Source organism: Andrena cerasifolii, chromosome 4 (genome assembly GCF_050908995.1).
Source record: "Andrena cerasifolii isolate SP2316 chromosome 4, iyAndCera1_principal, whole genome shotgun sequence".
NCBI lineage: Eukaryota > Metazoa > Arthropoda > Insecta > Hymenoptera > Andrenidae > Andrena > Andrena cerasifolii.
The window spans coordinates 11,484,960-11,506,144 of NC_135121.1; the positions used below are offsets into that span (position 1 = coordinate 11,484,960).

The following is a 21,185-nucleotide window of genomic DNA, read 5'->3' on the forward strand; positions in this document are numbered from 1 at the left end:
ACCCACCCGATAGTAAGAATTCCGATCCAATGATTTCCTTTAACGCCTGCGCTCCATTTCCAGGCGTAGCTGGCACCCGAACGAATAGCAATCAACGACAACAGTCCGTCCCGTCGGTCGCGCACAGGCTACCCTACTTCGTGCCACCGATGCCAGCCACCCAGGCCCTCAGGGTCGAAGAGAACCCGTACGAGAGCGTTCCTGTGCTAGGCCCTCTGCACCACTACTCCAGCCAAAGCAGAAGCAACAAGGACAGGTCGCGCAAGTCGAACGACAAGTACAAGTACTCGACGCAGTACGGAGCGGACTACTACGGAGTGCAGAACCAGGAGGCCGCCCCGGTCTACACGCAAGTCGGCGGAGAGTACTCGGACACCTATTCGCAGCCCACCGACCGCCTCTACAACGAGGACAAGTACACGCAGCCGGTGTATTACGGGCCGAGGGACAGCGACCAGATTTCCTCCGGCAGGCTCTACCAAGGCCAGCCGGACAGCAGCTTCGGCAGCGACAGTGGATACAGCCATCACACTTCTGGCACCACTGGCACCACCGGCACCCGCAGCAGTAACTCGAGGACGAACCACAGGAAGGACAAGCACCGAAACTCCCATCATTCCCACCATTCCGCGGACTATATCGTGTCCTAATGTTTGGTCACGAGGGAGGCCCGCCGTGGAACATGTTTCCGGGTCATCGAAGGTAGGGGCCGATGAAGGGAGGATGAGCGAGGAAGAAGAGGCCGTGAACGGTGGTGCGATCGTCCCTTCGGGACAGGCTTCTAACGATTTTCTAAAAAGTAGTGATCCCGCGTTTCCTTTCCGCGTATTTATTTTAGTGATCGTTTCTGTTGTTCTTACCAAGGCTGGGAGTATTTTCTTTTCGTACGCGAGGCGACGGTGTTTGGCGTTTGTTTTTTTCCTTTAATTGTCGCGCGTGATATAGGGAGTATTTTAGTATCTTGTATCGCGAACGGCGAGCAACCGTACTCGACGAGAGAGAAAGAGTTCGAGGAATATCAACAGAGCAATAGAAAGACTGTAACGTGATGACGTCAGACTATAGAAGGGGAATGGACACTCACGGAAACAGTGATCTCTTAGTGATTTAGCAAGACTATTTAACAAATTATTTGTAATCCAATGAGACTCAGGCTGGTACCAAAGGACGCTAACAAGTACTTCGACTTTTTAGCCTTCTAGTTTGTAATTTATACCAAGTAGAGCTGCTCGCGAGGCCATCCGAACACGGTGACGAGTTTCGTGCGAGACGTGCGACTACCTTTCCGGAGAACTGCCACGCGTTTCACCGAGATACCGATTAAGCGGCGAAAGAATACAGTGTCACCAGAGGTTAACCGAACCACTGCCAAATAATTCCTAAATAATTCCGCAAAGACTGCCCACGACTGAGTGATAACTGCCAACTGGTCTCGCAAGACTAATTTCGGATACCACCGAACGCCAAGGGGACGAGAGACTCGTGTCCCACGCGCACGTTCCACACGCCATCGATCAGATTGCAAACTAGCACCTTAAATACCTTCTCGTGCACCTAGAACCGCACACCCTCACGCGCGCGCACACCAGTAGTTTCTCACTCAGTATAGCAAGCACCACATAATCGAGCCGCAATTTTTCCTCGTCAATTACAAACGGTAATTATCCTACCGCGGATAGCATTCGATCGCGAGCGCTCGATGGGAGAGTCTGCTCCTATTTTTGCAATCCCGCAGGAAGCCGCGGCGCGCGTTTCAATAAGAAAAACCATCGAGGAGGCCGGGTGAAAAGGGGTGGCTGATTTCGATGTCGCAAAGAGAATACAGTAGCGCGGCTCCTGCGAGTCCTTTCCCGCTCGTCCTGCATTCTCAAAGCTCCTCGGAAGGCAGAGGGTTACCTGGAAGCTGCAGACAACGGTTCGTTCGCTCGCGTGTCGCGACGTTTCCTTTCAGAACGGATCAACTTACGATAGCCCGTTGTCGTCGGCCCCGTCGCCGTCTCTTTGAATACGGGAGAAACGATTCCTTTGATGAAAATGAAATCGTCTTTCAGAAAGTACGTTCACGGAAGGAGAGTAGACGCGCGTCGGATCACGGCCGCGCCTCCTTCCGTGGAGAACGATGACTGTAAACTGCGCGGCGTACGCGACCGACAGCGGGCCTTGGAAGTTTCGGTAGTCGCACGGATTCACGCTCGCGAGGTGTCTCGGTCACGCTGCCAGAGGAAAGACCAAGGTGGGAGAAGGATAATCGAGGGGCAGCGTTCTCGCTAGGCTGTACAGGCACGCGTACGATACACAGAAGCAACCATACCTATACATACTGTAAGTGTACGAAAGTAGACGACTATTCGCGAGCGATCCCGTGTAAATATTAAACAGGAAGCGAAGGGGGAGAGTGAGAAAGAGGGAGCGAGAGAAAATGAGAGAAAGGGAGAGAAGCGTCCGGATTTTTCCGGTGTAGCATAGCTGTACCATATCGTTATTGAACTTTCCCGTGTGCGTGAACGAGCGACGTGTGACGAGCAACTGAAACGACAGAGATTGAATTTAATATATATATATATATAAAGTATATAATTTTTAAATTATTTATAACGAGCAGCGCGCCCGTATAGCGCAGATAGCGACAACGCGTGTGTAGTGTGGCGTGAGAGCGAGATGACGGCACGTCCGAGTACGGATGACGAGAAAGTGGCAGTGTGTGGAGATTTAAGTACGACACTTGCGGACTCCCGCCGCCTCCCTTCCGCTTCTTGGTAACTTGTACACTCTTTAGATGCATGTAGGGCGAATACCTCACGACAAAGATCACTCTGTTGTAAATATAATTTTATATGTACGACCCGGGGAATGAGGTGTGTGTGTAAACGGCGTAGAGAGCGCACTACCTGGCGCGCAAAGACCACCCCCTCGACCACCCTCGCTTCTGGCATCCGGTTCCTGCCCTCGGCGAATAGATCTCGCGAAATTGCAACGTCTTCGAGGAGAGCTTGAACATCTCGCCAACGATTCGCCAGTTCGGAATCCTCGGCGGGGCAGCCGAGCGTCGTTATTCACCCACGCAATATCAAAATCGCGGAAACACGGGGCGCTATCGATCTGCGCGCGGGTGGCCGAGCGGGGACGAGTTCGCGGGCGAGAATAAAGGTGAACCGTAGGCGGTGTTACACGTACTTATATCGCGGGGAACGAGGGCGCACGACCAGTCGCGCGTGATCAAAGATGCGTACAATCAAAGAGTGCGAGAGGACAGACGCGGCTCTCCGCGTCGCGTTCGAGGCGATCGCGGCGCGCACGCCCGCGCCAGCGACGCCAGAGATGATGGGAAAACGCACGATGGAATTCGCGAGGGATGGGACAAACGCTTTTGTACGATTTTACGTCCATGTTAGTCGAACGTTTTTCAAGATCGTTTTTTATATATATACGCGATATATAAATATAATATACATACGCAGGCGCGCGTGTACAGTAGGTACGACGGAACCTAATTTATTGCCATTGTTCTTATTTAAAAAGAGACACGGGGGACGTGGTTGTATCCTCCCTTGGGAACCTGCAATCTATATTCGCCACCGAGTGCTTTGTCGCAATCGAATAATTGTTATGTAACGTATTATTATTATTATTATTACTATTATTATTATTGCGTCATGGGTGGAGACGAAACTAGAGACCTGTATTTCGCCCTTGGTTTATCATATAGTTTGATTATCCATTGGCTGATCACTTGGCGTCGTGAATCACGCAGAGAATGAGAACCGAAGAATTACGAAATTGGAAAAATAGGCAGCGTAGGAAGGAACGAGTGGGCGATTCCTTTCGTTTCTCGGTGCGCGTATACGAATCGCGAGATTATTATTTATTGTTGCGTTGGATGGTGAGAACGGGGGTGTCGCGTTCCTCCCCTTCAGTCTCGCTGATTTTTAGCTGCGACTTAGCGACATAGGCAGAACACAGAGGAGAGGAGAAGAGGCATAGGCACTAGAAGTACCTCGGAAAGGTAACAAAATGTAGCACTCTTGAAAGTTAGCTTGCACGGGCGTTCTCCTTTTCCATCGCGCCACGATGCAATCTAACCGTGGATCGGAGGGTGGTGAATCGAAGGGTGAATGATGGGCGAGGATCGATCGTCTCTAAAGGGGTGCGAAAGACGCGACAGCCTGTGAGTCGGAGCGGGGATCGTAAAGAACACGTGAGATCGGCCCGATCGATGGGGAGAACACCAGCTCGCAGAACAGGGTAACTAGCTCTAACATCTATCTCTTACATCACTTAAGGAAGAAAGAAAAAAAAAAACAAACCTCTATCACACTCGTTCACCTTATGGTATCACAGGTTCACTCTAATCACGAATGTCGGCCAAGGCTAACTCGAGACACTATCACACCTTCGTACTAATAAACGATTTACTATTCAATTTCACGGGACGTCTACGTCATTTCATCGCCACCAACGAACCTGCGTTTCAACAACGCTATCATTCCACCAATCGTCCTTGTCCCAGAGTACTTTAGCACGCCGGTAAGCGGCCGAACCAATTTCACCGAGCGATATTTAAAACTAAGGAACACCTGTCGCCACGGTTTAAATATTCATTAATCAATGGAGGCAAGCGCGCGTAAGTAATTCGCAACAACGCGGAATAACGGGGGGGGGGGGGAGGGGGGCGAACTCGATCGTAAGTCCAATTTCGCGCGCATGTTTTCCATTAGCCACGCATCGGTTAGCGCGAATGCAAATTTCATTGCGGAATCATTTGTCACGGGACGAACTTTTCATCATTCCGAATGCGTTTACGAAATTCCGCGAATATACAGTAATACTAGCGAGCCATTCGACCTGGAATCCCGATCGAAATTGCATTGTTAACGGCCCCGAGATCGAGTTTCGATCGCCGAGCGATGCCGTGGATCCCCCGCGCACCGCGGTGCTCCGATTTTCCACGAGAGGAAGGAAAAACTGGGAATCTAATTATGCGCCCGCGGGGAGCGCTGGGATTGCAGCGGGCACAACCATCGATCATCATATTCGAGGGGTCCGTTCGTTCGTTCGTACGGATCGAGAAGGGACGAACCGAGAATATAACTAATTAGTTGTAGACACAGGCTAATTGTGTGCGTCAGTTCGCGCGCGCGATATTAAATAATCGGATCAGCCACTATCCATGCTGTTTCCGCTAATTTTTACGAAGCACCGCGTCCACCCGAGCTTCTCACTTTGCTCTTTCTATTGTGCGGGGAAAACGGCAGTTCCCCCGGGTCGAAAAATTTCGCCGGGCGCGAATATCGTTAAGAAAGAGTCGCTCGGAGGGGGGAGTGCATCCGCGATAAATTTTCATTACGATTCCAGGTCGTCGGCTTTGCAGCAACGGAACATTATTAATTAAGGTAAGAGGGAAAGAAATTAATTATCGTTCCTTAAGACAACACGGGCGGTTGGGGAAGGGTTCCCGCGAGAGGGAATGAAAGCGAGCCCAGGAGCGAAGGTGCGAGGAGACGGCTGGATGCAAACAAGAACCGCATGACTGAGCAGCCACGATGATCAATATTAATGAAAATCAGACGCAACGGCTGAGTAGCGACGAGCTCGCTCGCGCATGAAACGCCGCCTCCGTTGCTTTCTTTTCCGCACCAGTATTAACCGTGAACGGCCACGATATTTTGGCCGAAATTAAATTTCGCCAACGACACCGACGCCGCCGTTCCGTCGAGCCCTAACTTGCCCTTTAATTAAATAGTTTGTAGTTCCCCATGAAACGTTTCTATTTAAATTAAATGCGACAGGGAACGACGCCCGGCAACTTGACGGAATTTCGCGTCGTACAAACAGCCCGACAGCTTCGTTTCCGTATTTTCATCCCCCCTAATAAAACCTACCCCACGCCAGGGCGAACGCGCTCGTTTAAATAGACGCTAGCTATCATTTCTCATATATCTTCAGGAAATGAAGAGCTTACGGGGTATCGAGAAGATTCTGCAGATTCGAGAGCACCTTTATAAAATTGGTTCAGATGGGTAGCTAATAAACTTCCTTGGATTGTCAATTTACCAACGCTAAACGGAAACAATTTCCCGAAGACAGTAAATTCAAGGGGTTAAAGTGAGCATGGAAGGTTAAAATGCCGCCTCGCGGGCCAGGTAAGAGGGTGCAAGAAGCAGGAGAGGGGGACGAAAAATAGAAGACGACGGAAAAGAAAAATAACTCAAGTAGTTTATTTTTTTTTTTTAATTGATAAACGGGGATCAGTCTCCATTAGTGTACGTAAGTGATATTACAATGTGAATTACATAAAGTTCACGCACATTTGAGACGGGCAAATCACATGTTTTGCAAGTTTCTATGAACTGAATTTCTGAAGCTGCTTTTGTTACCATCAAAAAGGTTTATGTCAGCACAATATCAGTTAGCCACGTTACATATAGGGTAAACCAACCAGTGAATGACCGAATTGTTGAATCTATGGACCTTTGAGTTTAATACTTGAATATATTTATGTGTAACAACAAAACAACTGTTGAAATTGCATTTAAATTTATTTTTCTTGAAATTTGTATAAAAATAATTACTTATTCTTATCATAATTTAAAAAAAAAACATTGTAAAATGCAAAACGTGTAGAAGCCCAGTAAATGACCGCGTACTATTAATAAGAATTGTACTTATTAATGTTTGCTTAATACGCGTAACTAAAAATATAGGATATTAAAAGTGCAACTACACTGCATTTATAAACATATAATAATGTTTATATAAATTTATAATTAACGTTTCTCTGTCTAATGGTCATTCACTGGTGTGCGGTCAATTACTAGTTGGTTTACCCTACGGTTTACAGGGTCCGAGTTGATCATTGAGGAAATATAACGATGTGGAAGAAAAGTCCGTGTGAATCGAGGAGTTGAGGGCAATTAAGGTAGTTCCTAACCAACTATGTTACTCAAATTAGAGTTGGGTAATAAACGATAAATATAAAGCAGTATGATATAAGTACCATAGAAATAATAATAATAATAATAATTTTTAACATCATGTATATATATTTTAAAAAATTCAATGTTTACATAAATAATTGTAATGCGAAAATAGAATATTAAATTGGTAGCATAGTGAATTGGAGCAGCAGATAAGAAAACTATGCTGCACCCTCTCAATGAGCTGTTTATATTTTAAATTTTAATTGTTTAGGCGACCAAATAACGGACGCATATTCTAGGTGAGGTCTGACTAGGGTGCAGTATAATAATTTGAAGGTTCGAGGATTAGCTAAGTCGATTCTACATCTTTTAATAAACCCTAATTTTTTATACGCATCACTAATAATACGTTAGTAGTGCTGAGAAAAATTGAAACGCGAAGCATAGTGGAGTCCCAGATTGCAAATCTCAGAAACTTGAGGAAGAACAACATTCTCGAGCCTGTATTCAACATCTACCGAGGATGCACTCCGCGAACAACACATAAAATACTATTTTGCATAATTCAGTACTAAGGGCCTAGGACACCCTTTCGCGTTTTCCGATCGAGTTCAAACTTTACACGGATTTTTTTTAATTATTTGGAACTATTCTGGAGCCCCGAAGAAAATCTTAAAAAAAGAATTTTCCAAGAGTAAACAAGAGCCACCCTAATTTCACACCAATGCTCCAAGTTACATAAGTCGCGGTGCAATAAAATAAGACCTGCAGGGTACAGTATCTGTTTGTAGATCTTTCGATTATCCGCAAATAGGAAAATTTTGCTACGGCGAATCACTTTAGCCAAGTCATTGATGAATAACATGAACCGAAAAGGACCTAGATGCGATCCTTGAGGAACCCTATTGCGAGGTTAAGGGTGAAATTAAGAGGTCACGATAGTCGGGTGTGTGTGTGGAGGAGTGAAATCTCCAGGTTCGGTCGTATCTTGGCGGGTTTCGCGGACGGGAGAGCTCGATCTTCTCCGGCGTGGATTGGAGTGGCGCGTCGGGACAACTTTTCGCATGCAGAAGCCTTGCATTTTTGAAAGCTCCCCCCGTCGCCGTGGCCCAGTTCTTTTTGTATTTACGCCGGCTGGCGCTCGCCCGCTCGGAAGATTAGAGACGGCGGACGAGAGAGTTGGCCCGCAATTAACGCGCGGCCGGCTCTCTCACTCGCGGTGTGTACTCTTGGTGAATATATCCTCGTCCAAGAGGAGCGCGGGAAACGGGGTAAAAGAGAAGCCAGCGGCGACGCTAATTGCGCAATGGACGAGTGGACGACCGCGACACTTCAGAGAGGCTGGCTTCTCGCGACGCAAGGAGCCGGCTGAAAAGGAAGGTGACGACGCGGACCAGACGCTTACGGTCCAGCTCGCGGCCCACTGTGCTCGTTCCGGCCGTTTCAAGTGGCGTACCTAATGTAACCGCCCCGGTATAATGAAGCTTTCGTACGTTTTCCCGCGATAATCACTACTTCAGCGAGCCCTCGTTCTCGGAAGACAGACACGAGAGCGCGGGAACGCGAGCCCCGTCCACTTTGTTCCTCTCAGACAGGATCCTCGAGCACCGCCCGGCGGAATTTCCAAAGGATCCTTGCAGCGGGGAAAGTCTTCAGCGTCACGTAGGCGAGAAAGTCGTTCGATCGGATTCAAGGGGGCGCGCAGAGCAAACGCGACGGTGCAGACAACTGTCGTTACGCTCTCTGCCGTTTGCACAGCCGGATTCGGAGAGCGGAATCGATGACGAGGGAGGCGGCTCGATGAAGCGCGGCGCGAACGTGGTTTAATCCTCGGATTTTGGGACGTTTTAAATTTCAATTATAGAACGGCAGGGGGACGAGCGCGAGCCACGTCGCTTGCACGTGTAAATATGCGACTCGATTGTCTGGTCGGTCAATAAAATGCCGCGTTCTGAATATATACGCGTACAGGGTGTGCCAGAAGCAACTGGCCAAACTTTCCAAGTCTATTCCACTCGTCTGGGGGAAGAAGAAAGGTTCGGGAAACTTTGACTTCGCGAGCCAGACAGCTTTTATGCCGCGGCGTATTTTCGCCGTTCACGCGAGCAGAGTAAGCTTCGAAAGTTCATGCGGTTACTTCTGGGGCACTCTGTATATGATGACACCGATGACGACGAGTAGCAGGGGGGCGTCGCTAATAATTAAATGCCGACCGGATTGGTTCGAACATTGTTTTAATCCTTTCATTACCCACAATGACGATAGTACCTGTGCCACGGTCATTCATTGAGGCAAGTCAATTACGGATAGAGCATTATCGAGTTTCGGAGGGTGTAAAACGGAAATAATGATATTTTGATCGCGGCCACCCTCTCGGCGCTTTTCGATCGCGTCCACTGGTGTAAACCCTTTGTCAAAATGACGACGCAACAGAGACCGCGTGGGTGGCCGAGCACGATCGCTGATTTACGCACGGCGACAAGTGTTTCGACCTAAATCGGTAGAACCCGATGGATTGGATGATTTGGCGAGAGTTACGAGCGCGGAGGAACCCGATCACTCTCGTTTCATAATAAAACGACACGTTTTCGTGCGAGTTCTTTTAATTAAGTTTGCTCAGCTCTCGAAATGGTGACGTTCATTTTACGTGTCAGCGTGACGATATATTCGCGTTGAAGGAGCACTCTATACATCTCAACCAACCCCCACGATCTTTCACTGCACCCCTCGCAACGATTCACCAAGCAGCACAGTACGTCTTCCGCAGGAGCCCCGTTTTTATCGGCATCGCGTGGTGGTAATTAATAATGGCGCGATGCCTACCACTGCTCCGATGCGTATAAGGTACATTGGCCGTGATTTATGGGGGCGTAATGAAGCCTGTTCCCTGCAGGAGCCTCGAGAACCGAGGGGATGTACGGATGAGAACAGACGAAGGAGGAACGCTGGAAGATGCTTCCTCCTTAGGTGCAATAACGCGTGTCGGGCCAAGGAGGGAGATCTCCATCTGCTGAACATGTCCGACACTGTAAAGCGCGTATCGCGCGGCTGAAACCACCCTAAAAGAGGGGTTGACGGCCTGCTGCGAAGCGCGCTTCGAAACCGCCCCTTTCTACCTCTCCGCTGCATCTCGCTTAAAGAGGGAGGGTCGTCTACGTAAGTCTCAATAAAACGCAAACACCGCACACAAGCGCGCGGACCCGCACACCAACCGCTTAGGGAAATAACAGGGAGGAGGAATTAAATCGAATACCAGGACGCGGTGCAGTCTTACTTGCCGCTTGTAAAATCCAGGATAATCAAAGATACATGCGACACGGAATTTAAATGGTGGCCGCAACGATAAAAATTTGCATTCGCATCCCCCGTTGCGGAAGCGACGGGGCGGAAAGGCCGCGAATCCACGTGACACGGAGCAAGGCAACGACGCTTTGGAGGAAATTCTCCTCTCGCGAGGGAACAGTCGGAAGAAATTGGTTTGACGAAAATTTATGCAGGGTCGAATGGCCGGACACGGCGTCCACGGGAAGAGGTACGACGCGCGGCTTGTTTTATATTCTGTGGGTTGGATAGCACGCAGCCCCATCGCCGCTTCCTCCAGGGTGGCTCTCGTTAGAAATTTACAAGGACGTTGCACGATCGACGTACTTTCCTTCCGAATAATACTAAGATGACGCGAGGAGCTACATCTCGGAACGTTGCACAAGCCTCAGTGGCGGAACTTTTTCTACCGCGCGCAAATATTAAAGAATTAACCAACTTAGGACGATTTCGGAGCCCGAGAGACACGCGCGTCGCTCCCGAGAAACTCGTCGAACATTAACGAGGGAATTACCGTGCGAAACGTGGAAGTTGGAATTACGAGGTTCGGTCTCAGAGTCGCGTCGTTAGGTAACGCGGTTCTTCGTCGAGGCGCGGGCACATTTACATGTTGAAAAAACGAAGGGAAACGCGCGATGGCCGTTTCAAGCTCCAAAGACGCGATAAAAAACACATCTCCCGAGCTTCACTGACGAGTTTCCTCGGAGAGAGAAAGAGAGACTTTTTACCGAGTTGTTCCGCAATGTCCTCGGGACAAAGTTGCCCGTAATGGACCGCATGCATCATGCTTATTCCGCATGAAATAACAATTAACCGCATTAATTAACAATAAACGGAGGATTTCAGCAGTCCGTGCGTCGGCGGACAAGAACCGCCGCTATCGCGCTCCTCGAGACGCGTAAAGCGCGGAAACGTATTCAACCCCCGTCCCTTAGCCAGGCAACCATCCCGGGGAACTCGCAACAGCACAGCACAGTCGGTTTTAATGCGCCCAGCCTCGCCGCATCGCGCGATGCAATGACATTTATCGCGCTGCGACTCGAAATTCGTGCATACTGGCTCTCAGACCGCGGCAACTTAGGGGAACTCTAATTGCGCTACGTACTTTTATTCCTGCGCTTTTTGCGACCGGCCGTTCCGTGCCCCTTCCCGCGCGTTTCGGTGAACGGAAGGACCGCGAACAGCGGTGCACGCTCACGTGGATGCGCCGGACTAATTTCGCGGTCCTCCGTTTTAGAAAGAGAAGAAGCAAGGCATTAGGTAAATGGAAAATTGCTCGCATTCTTCGCCAGCGCGATTAAACGTATTCTTTTTCCCCCGTGGGGGGGCCGGAAGCCTACGAACGAAGGCTCTCGAATAATCAGCCGACGCGCGCCGGCCACTTCTTTCCAGCGCCAGCGAGAAAGGTCGAAACGAAATTACTAAATTACCCAGGAGTCAGCGCGGAATCGCCGACGGGCGAGAGTCGGGGGGATCGACACTCGCAACCAGAGAAATAACAGGTCCGACGTGGCCCCCGCGGAAATAAAAGGGCCAACGCGATCGCCCAGTCGTTGGAACTTTTCGATATCAATCTCGACGAGGGCGGGGGCTTGGTGTAATATCGCGTAGTCGGTATCAAGCATAAGGCCGACGGCGTCGGTTAGGCTGTCGTTACGGGTGGAAACAAAAGGAAAAGACGCGGGCGAAACGATGTTAGGGGTCGAGGAACCGGGGAGGGAGAGCAGGAGCTAGGGGGGCGAGTGGTTCGCGGCCGCGGAACCACTCCGTTTGTCTCGAGCGTCGTGACGCCCTCGTTATCGACGTCCCTATACGCAGAACTCATTTGCTTAATTGCCGTGATTACTGGCGACGCCGACGTCGGAGAAGCCCGCCAGGAGTTTTGCCAGAAGGTGGTGCGCGCCCACCTTTCCAGCCTACCCGATACGTAATTCGCGGGGGTGAATAGCGAGGCAGCGTGCAGAAACGGCCGCGCGACCACCCCCGCAGTGGTAACATTCGGGAATGCACGGCACGATGGAACGAGGCCGTCTACCTGGAGCCACACGCACCCCTTTCGCGAGCAGAGGGTAGCAGAGGGCGGATAATCGGTCTCTTATAAAGAAAAAAAAAATAGAACAGAATAGCGACCGACATAGCATTGCTGTCGCACGATTATTTAGCTGTATGTCAGCTGCTTTCTAATCGACGGAACGAGCGCGAGATTTCTGTGTGGAATAAAATTCTGCATTGCGCGACGTGTTAACCTAAAGCGAACGCGAAGAAATAATTGGGCATCCCGGCTCGGATGGACCGTTCTGTATGCGTTCGATTAAGCCGCGGTACGCTCAGAGTCGAGCGTTACACCGATTTTCCGTTCGGAATCGCATTTTCTTTGGCAGATAATTATAATTCAATATCCGTTGAATCGTAACGAGCGTAACGCCGTAAAGTAAAGTAGGCGGACGTTATTCGAGGGCGATACAGCATTAAATTCGTTGCATTCAAGCGTCGATACGTTTGCGCTTAATTGCATGCGGTCGGGCACTGAATAGCTAGGAAGTGCGGCGACAAAGCTTTTTCAAATGGGCACGACCGCGGGCGAAACTCATTGCGACATAACCGAATAACGAACGCCGCGATAATTAACAGAACACGATGGCGCCGGGCTCATTGTTATTGCAAACGATTGTCAGCGCGTGATTCGACCGGTGACGGTACACAGCGAAATAAAGAAATAATTGTTGCGGTTGATTACGCTGTCGAGCAACGGGTGCGGGGGGGGGGGAGGAACTACAAATTACGCGCGCGAAAGTAATCGAAACTCGGAATCCCCGGTTAATCGTTCTTGCCTGAAATAGCAATTTTTTACGGACTCGAGAACAACTCGTGTAATCTCTATAAAAACGTTGGGTAAACTAATTCCGGATTTAAGCTCGAAGGTGCGCGTTACTTCGCGGTAAAGTCGTAAGCGTATTTACCCCGACCGCGCAAAACAATGCGATAAAAAGCTGCGAGTATGCAGGTATAAAGAAGAAGAAAAAAAAAAGCGTACGTTGAATTTATAAACGGTGATATAAAGTTCTCCAGAAAATGAAAATCCGTATTTCATAACAGTTTATCGGGCTGCCCTGTATTCGCTAAAAATCCAATCTCTCGGTGTACGGATAGCAATTAAATAAAAAAGAAAGGGAGCCACAACCATATATTTTCCGTTGCGCTGGATGTTTATTACAAATTCTTCGGACTTTCAGAGAATCCTCTATCGAGGGTGGAGGAACGGTGCACCGCTGGAAAGCTGGCCTTTTAAAAACATTACCGCTCGCGTCGTTGATGATTTCTTCTTGAATTAAGCACACTCTCTGATGAATAGAGGCGAACATTACGCGTTGACCGAAGTGGCCCGTCATGAAACTGTTCCAATTGCATCCTCGTTTATTATTCCATTAGATGGTGCGGGTAGTCTTGCCGTTCTAGCGTCAAGTTATGGGAGGTGGTAATTATTTACGGAGCAAACGTACCCTTAACGTTCGTGCATGCAGATTTACTGGAGCTACTTCTGCTCATTACCGCATACGAAATGCGCGACACGCTGCTTCTGAATAAATAAATGCATCTGGCCACAAGGCTGACCGTAGAACCGTCGTTAATAGCTTCTCGATATTTATGGTGCAAGCGTGCACTTAGTACCCGGGCAGTTGCACTCCGGTCGATCTAGCAATTTAATTGCAACTCGGGCAGAGATCGTGAAATACTTCCGGATTAATGTCGTCCAAGAATAAGCCCCGGAAGATATCGTTATAAAAGTTCGGATAGTACTCGCATGCCCTTTTACAATCGGGGGAGAAATTCATCTCCAACAGGACCGGCTGCATTTCCGCCCTCTTCCATTCAAGCATCATATCAACCGCGTATACAGCTCTGCTTTGTGGGCTTTCAGCGATGCCTTTCGGCGGCTTTTCTGCGATCGCTGCCTCGAAGGCTTCTCGAAACATGTGCAAGATCTTCGGCTCCACGTGCTCTCTCCACGAAAAATCGGGATACTGTCTCCCCCATTCCAAGATAAAGTCCGCGCACTTCACGTGACAAAGCGAACTATCCTCTGAATAATTCATGACAGTGAAATGTTGCTCGTACACGTCGAAATTATTTAAAGCGAACTCCTTATTTGCAAATCTCAGGAAGAAGTTTTTGTAGGCGAACACCCTCAGGGGGCTCACGGACTTCAGCATTACCACGTATCGCACGTCGAATTTAACTTTGCCAATCTCTGGTCTCTCGTACAGCACGGGATCCGCGATATACTTCTGCGCGATCTTTGGCCCCGTGCTGGGCAATCGCAAAATTTGGAACAAATTCTTTGTCACGTAGGTATCCAGCCCCCTGGCGAGGTTCCAAGGTTTACAAATCCAGTGATTGTCTAAACCCATTGATTCCCTCTGTTCGAAGTACGCGACAAATTGTACTGTTTCCGTGTTTAAGTTGTAGGTAGTCGGTAACCACTCTGGATAAGTCTCAAGAGTGTCGGGGTCGTAAGACTTCCCGCCTGATTTTCTTCTACATACGATGGATAGTAAATCTTTTATGGTCAGAACATTTTCGAATGGAAACTGATTCACGAAAACCTGCGGCGATCGGATACTCAATTCATTGTATTCTTTAAAGTGCGACGTGTACCATAAAATATCAGCCTCCTCTTCGTTATCTACAATCTCGAACGCTGGGTCGTTTAAATAATCGTTTATATACATATACTGTGAAAAAACTTTTAGCTTTGCGGTCCCGTCCCTTTTAAGTCCTCCTGCAGTTACGTTTTCTGGTAAACTCTCGCGTAGATGACCGGCCAGGAAATAATTCTCGTCCGGCTCCGTCTGTGCAAAATTTTCTCCAAGGAAAGACGCGTCTACCCATGGTAAGAGTAAAGCTTGTCGTTTCTTTGGAGCATTTGTTTGTCCCTCGACAAAATCTCTCGTGACTTCGTCTTCGTATTTAACGTCTTTTATAGGAAATAACAGTGTATAAGTTATACCTTCTGGCAAATATAAAAAGGGCACTGTTCTAAAGTTAGGATCATCGCTATGATTTATTGCAGATCCTACTTCATCCATGATGTACCAAATTGGCATTCTGTCTTCTACGGATCCACTGCTTAGAGAAAATGATTGATTGTACCTCCACATTTCATTCATTACGAAGTCTATACGGTCATTTCCTTCGGTCTCAGTGTCAATACCCATTAAGGCGCACATACGATCCAAGAGGCCTGGTATAGTCGACAGATTTTGTCTAGCATTGGAGATATCATAGGTCCATGCATGATCTATCAAATAAATATTATTCGGATCCTGAGCGGAGACACCCTTTTCAGAGGAAACAAAAAGTTTCCAAACAGGATCTTTCGGATCCCTGCGCGAATCATCAAAATCGATTCTTATTAATTGAAACATAAACCCAGAATCAAAAGTCTGATACTGGAGCTTCTTAAATAAAGGTTCCCAAAATAACCTTGGCACTCCGGACGATTGTAATTGAGGCTGATGCCCCAGAAGAAAAGTATTAAACAATTCCATTCCGTCCATTGTGTACACGTGCGAATCTAATCTGAAAGATTAACGCAGACCATGATTGTTGGAGTTTCAACGAAAAGTTATGTAGAAAATCGCATGCTTTTGACATTTGCTATTTGTGAAAACGAATTAAGTATTTTCACAGAAAATTAATATGACAATATGATGTAGAATGCCATTAAGAAATTACCTAAATCTTCCCAGTTATTAATATATCAATTTTTACAGCAGTTCACATGGAAAATCAGTATATTAATCGAACATAATATTTGTAAACATAACCTCTCTTTCGACTGAAAATCCACGTGCCCGTATAATTCTTTTATCGTGTTTATTATGACATGTTAGTTAGCTAATCTTGTATTTTAATCATTTGCCTTCCGTAATGATTGTAAATATAATTTGTATTAGGATTAAATTGTTAATATATTCATAGGGAAATTTTTCATGTCCGGCATTCCTGTATAGAGAATTTGGTTTCTTACTAGTAAGTTCAAAACTAGAAAAAAAATCTGCAAAGCGCGAATGGCTGAGTTATCCCTTCCTGTTGGCGCCTAAAGTGTTTTCGTTACGAGCCGGCATTTTTAACGGCAAACTCGTCCCAGGCAGTTACACTTTCACATAGAACCTTGTGGTAAGTATATTAGCTACGGTTGCTTTGAAGCCGCGTATGTATAAAGAATTTCACTGGGATATTATCTGCGTACTTCTGTTGCAATCGATTTACGCGCTATATGAATTATCGCACGTGGAATATTAACCTTTGTGACATCGCTAAGTTTGAGTGGCTTGAAACGTAAACGAACGTAACGTACTTATCTGTGCAACGTTAATTTTCTCTTTCGTCTGTACTAGGATAGTTTTTCTACGAAACAACGGATCGTTCAAGAATATGGTTAAAGCGATGCTGGAAGGAAACAAAGAACTAACGCCGAAAAGCGTTTTGCATTCGCCGAAAGACGGATTTATACAAAAGAAGAAGAATCAGAAGTTTAAGCAAACCCCGACGGGGAAAGTTACGCTGATTAATGGATCGAAGACGGCGAATAATAGCAGCCCGAAGCAGGAAAATGTGGAGAGACAGCAAAGCACCACACCTCCGAAGTCTCACGGAAAGAACAAAGAACATAAGACAAAAGGTCCCTCAAAGGCTGAGAAAAAGCAACAGCGGTCTTCTAAGAACGAACCAAAGGAAAAGGACATAAAATCTGAAGAGGATGAATCTGAATCAGACGAGGATATTAACGAAGGGATTGTATTGGAAGAGCAAAACTTTGTGCAGGAGAGCAATGATAGCGAAGATGAAGATGAGTCTGATGACGACGAGAGCGAAGAAGGGAAGAATGTACCAAACATCCTGGGACACAGTTTGGCGGATGACTCGGATGAAGATGACGACGATTACGAGGAGGAAGAAGATGAGAAGGAACAGATTCAGGAAAAGAAAGGGGTACAGAAGTTCAAGGGCTTGAAACCAAATGCTAAAAACTCTAGCTCCACTGAAGATAGTGCAAATGTTGAAGATTCTACAAGCGACGATGACGATGAAGAGGAAGATATCGATAATGATAGCGACGAAGACATCGAATCGGAAGATGACGATGAGGAGGAATCAGATGATGATGAGGATTCAGAAGACGAAGAAGGAGGAGATCGATCCATTTTGGGTCTAAAGGCACTTCTCGGCAGCAGTATCGCTGATGACGATGACGACGAAGACTTCATTGAGCCAGGGGAAGAAGATGACGACGAGGTCAGTGATGAAGAGGAGGATGAAGAAGAGGAAGAGGAAGAAGAAATGAATAATAGTTCATTGAACAGTACTCGGCAAAGCAAAACGGATCAGGAAGATGCTCCTTTAGAAGAATTGAAAATGGATAGGAAAACTGTTTTTGTTGGTAATCTTCCAAAAGAAGTAACAAAGAAACAGTTGAAAAAGGAGTTCAAGAAATTTGGGCACATAGAAACTATACGTTTGAGGGGAATAGTAGCAAAGTCCATGAAGGTGTCTAAAAAAGTTGCCGCGATTACCAAGGAACTGCATTCTAGATTGAAGTCAGTGTACGCGTACATTAGGTTCGATTCCGAAGCATTTGCTACCGCAGCTTTGAGCATGAATGGAATAGAATTTCAAGGGAATTGTCTAAGAGTGGATACAGCCTGCAAGTCAAATGGAAAGCCGAATTTAAAGAAGAGCGTATTCTTAGGAAATTTAAATTTTAGTAAGTATATCGAATAATGCGTAGGGTGATTTGCCATTAAAACCTATTATAACTTCTTAGATATCGATGACAGTACCGTTAGAAAGCATTTCAATGGCTGTGGGGAGATAGAATCTATACGTATAATCAGAGATAACAAGACTGGCGTAGGCAAAGGGTTTGGGTATGTAAATTTCAAAACTGAAGATGCTGCTGCCTTAGCATTGGAACTGGACAGCACGATGATTGCAAATCGAGAAGTCAGAGTAAAACCATGTACCAAACAAGATAAAAAGAAAAAGGGTAAACATGGAAAACGATCGCTTTCTACGGAAGATAGGCGCAATGATTCGCCTAAAAAGCTGAAGAATAATGCAGAAGTTGCTGTGGGGGTAAGTTACTTCAGCTGCTAACTTCTAACGTTTTAACAGTAAAAGACGAGCATTAAACTGTTATGATTTTGTCAGGTCCGTAATAGAGACAATGCCGTGCAGAGAATAACTGGGAAGAAACAAAAGTTTGAGAAACAGAGTAGTCCGCAACAAGCAGGTGCATTTCAAGGCCAGAAAACTGATGGACACAAGAAGAAGGGAAAGAACAAGCTAGAGAAGAAAAAGAAGATTATGGCAGAGAAACTTGCAGCCAAACCTAAGAAACCAATAAACTAAATGGTATCATCAAGTATTCTAATATGTTAGCTTTAATGTTTACGTTTAGTTTATGTATCAGAGACACAACGTGTAACGTCTGTTCCAATAGTTTTAAGAGCGAAACAGTATGTAATCAAAACAGTATCCACGACAGTGGAAATTTTTTGTAATACTTTTTATCCACATGTATTTTTTTAAACGTATGCTGTGAAAAGGAAGCAACTATTTAATATCTAATAAAATACTATTTTTATGAATCGTTATTTTTTATTAAGTTCTTTATCTTAGCGTGAAGTTGCGATGGCAAATGGTTGACGTTGCTTGATGCACATTTTGAACAGAATCGTTTCCCAAAATAAATACTGCACCCCAGGCATACGGGTTTATTACAATAATTACAATCACCGCCGAGCACTAAAACTTCTCCTTTGTTAGGCAAACTGAAAGGGTCTTTCATAACGTAGCACTCTTCCGAGTACGTTATTTGCCGGGCAAACGGAGGTTTGGAACCTTTGAAGTCAAAACGTTCTTGCAGCGAACAATAAGAACATGTAAACACTCCGCCCGTTACTTCCTTCGACTCCCGATTCGTGGAAAGTATGCCTTTGTTGCGATCCACAACTTCACCTTCATTCACGGATGTACTAGCAACAGATTCCATCCTAGAAATCAACAAGGATGTGAAATACTCTATAATCTCTCCTCGCAGAAGATTTATTTTAACATTTACATATATTACATTTTTGTAGGAAGCACAGAGCTCTATGAAAACTATCGTCGCATATATTAATTATTTTCTATTAGCGAAAGCACTTCGTTTTTGCGAGTCTTTCGGCCACCACTTCGGCTTTAACAATTTTATCTTCGTACCTGATATAATTAGAGATTTAGCACTAAGAGATTCAGCAATTCGCATTAAACCTAGTCCATATTCCTTTTCGTTCCCCCTGAATTTACCTATTGCATTGCCAGACTCGTCTACAATTTTGTCATCGTAAGAAAAGGACTTATTAGGAACTTTGTCGAATAATAAAGGCATTAAACGTTTTCTCACAACACCAGTGTGATTAGTGCGCGCTGTAAGTTCCTGTCCGATGTAGCAACCTTTATGAAAACTAACTCCGTGTAAATAATCGCAATTCACTTCAAGGGGTAAAGGTTTTCCTGGTGGTAAATCGTCGGTACCTTCGGCTATTCCGAGCTTATAACGAAACGCTCTATAGCTCAGTGTATTGTCAGAAATCGATATATCGGAACTTAAATATGTCTTTATTTTGTTTCTTTCAATATTTGATTCCGCTAAGATTCTCATGCCTAAGTCAGAAAGTCTAGGATCTTCGTAGATCATAATATTGTCGACCACTTTGCTTGCTTTATTATTGAGAGTGCCGCATGGAAATATTAATCCTTCAAGCTTTTGCTTACCGCTATCCCCCTGTTCGCTATTTAAATCTGAAGCAGAATCAAATAAGGCCCAAATATTTATATTATCCCCTACGTTGTCTATATCTATTTTTCTCCTGACACGATACATTCGCAAATGTTTCTGTAACGGGTCTGCAGCTTGTAAATCACATTCAATATAATATACATCGTCTTCCTGACTTTTATAGACAATAACGTCGTACATTACTCTACCCTTAATATTTAAGAACAACGCATACAAATTAGCTGCTCCCTCTTCGAGGTGCTTCATATCATTCGTAATCAATCCTTGTAAAAAATTTGAAGCTTCCTTCCCTCTAATACGCAATAAACTCTTATTCTTTAAATGCTCTAATATTTTCGAGGGCTGCGAAGAATCGTATCTAACAAACTGTTTTCGAAACTTCCCAAGTTTATCCAACTTGCAGAATGGTAAAATGAGTCTTTTAAAGTGGACAATCATCGCAACAAATGTCAGCAAAATATTTGCACAAGTTCGACCTTTGTAAAGAAGAGAAACACTTAACTAATATAAAACGAATACTTCGCCGGTTCTAACCTCAAAACATGTTTGCGGAAGAAAAATGATGAGAAGAAATTAATCTTACGTTTCTATTCGTTTCTGCGAGAATATTTCGCCAGACCTTTCTCAATATTTCGTATGAATTACAACGTTTTCTTATAAAAATCGCATCGATATTTTTTTCCTTCGGCCCCCATTTACGAAACGGTATCAGTACGAATGGTAAAACAGACAACTACGTAGGTAAAGGAAGGACTCTGCGCTACTTTCTCCAACCGATCGCTAGCGCTACGGAAAGCAACTAGGCGAATCTCTGAACGACATATTTGCGAACACCATAGCAACGAAACTTTGAATTGAGTGTGATATTTGATCGAAATAGATTTTCAATAATGACGATCAAACGTGACTTACCAATGCGGGAGATTGGACAATGGTCAGCCGAAGAAGGACTCCAGGGAAATAAATAAGTACCATCCAGAAGTCCGAGGACAGGCGTTCGAAGGCAGTGAAATAGGAAAGGACAAACGACGAAGGACTTTAAACCTGTGGACTTAAAAAATAGCATACCTTAAAACATCACATCACGAAACGAACGAGTA

The 21,185-nt window shown here is 45.9% G+C and overlaps 4 protein-coding genes across 7 annotated transcripts in view; 2 read left to right on the forward strand and 2 right to left on the reverse strand.

Moving 5' to 3' along the window:
• The window catches only part of Pxb (putative Hedgehog signaling attenuator pxb), a 285,795-nt gene extending 281,370 nt beyond the window's left edge, over window positions 1-4,425 (forward strand). For all 4 annotated transcript variants that reach the window (XM_076810053.1, XM_076810054.1, XM_076810051.1 and 1 more), the window contains one exon: window positions 64-4,425. In XM_076810053.1, coding sequence (XP_076666168.1) covers window positions 64-650 — 587 coding nt within the window. In that variant the 3' untranslated portion in view covers window positions 651-4,425. The remainder of the gene's footprint in view (window positions 1-63) is intronic.
• An 8,983-nt stretch (window positions 4,426-13,408) lies between these two features.
• Window positions 13,409-16,136, reverse strand: Ttll12 (Tubulin tyrosine ligase-like 12). The gene is made up of 2 exons (XM_076810044.1): window positions 15,975-16,136; window positions 13,409-15,818 (listed from the first exon to the last, which is right to left on the reverse strand). The coding sequence occupies exon 2, from the start codon at window positions 15,794-15,796 to the stop codon at window positions 13,940-13,942; it is 1,857 nt and encodes a 618-aa protein (XP_076666159.1). The 5' UTR covers window positions 15,797-15,818; window positions 15,975-16,136; the 3' UTR covers window positions 13,409-13,939.
• A 503-nt stretch (window positions 16,137-16,639) lies between these two features.
• LOC143367833 (uncharacterized) lies at window positions 16,640-18,892 on the forward strand. Its single transcript, XM_076810045.1, has 3 exons — window positions 16,640-18,006; window positions 18,067-18,377; window positions 18,453-18,892. The coding sequence occupies exons 1-3, from the start codon at window positions 16,677-16,679 to the stop codon at window positions 18,651-18,653; spliced, it is 1,842 nt and encodes a 613-aa protein (XP_076666160.1). The 5' UTR covers window positions 16,640-16,676; the 3' UTR covers window positions 18,654-18,892.
• Window positions 18,893-19,331: 439 nt separating this feature from the next.
• Window positions 19,332-20,836, reverse strand: LOC143367845 (iron-sulfur cluster assembly factor IBA57, mitochondrial). Its single transcript, XM_076810069.1, has 2 exons — window positions 20,669-20,836; window positions 19,332-20,561 (listed from the first exon to the last, which is right to left on the reverse strand). The coding sequence occupies exon 2, from the start codon at window positions 20,521-20,523 to the stop codon at window positions 19,426-19,428; it is 1,098 nt and encodes a 365-aa protein (XP_076666184.1). The 5' UTR covers window positions 20,524-20,561; window positions 20,669-20,836; the 3' UTR covers window positions 19,332-19,425.
• Window positions 20,837-21,185: the final 349 nt, after the last annotated feature.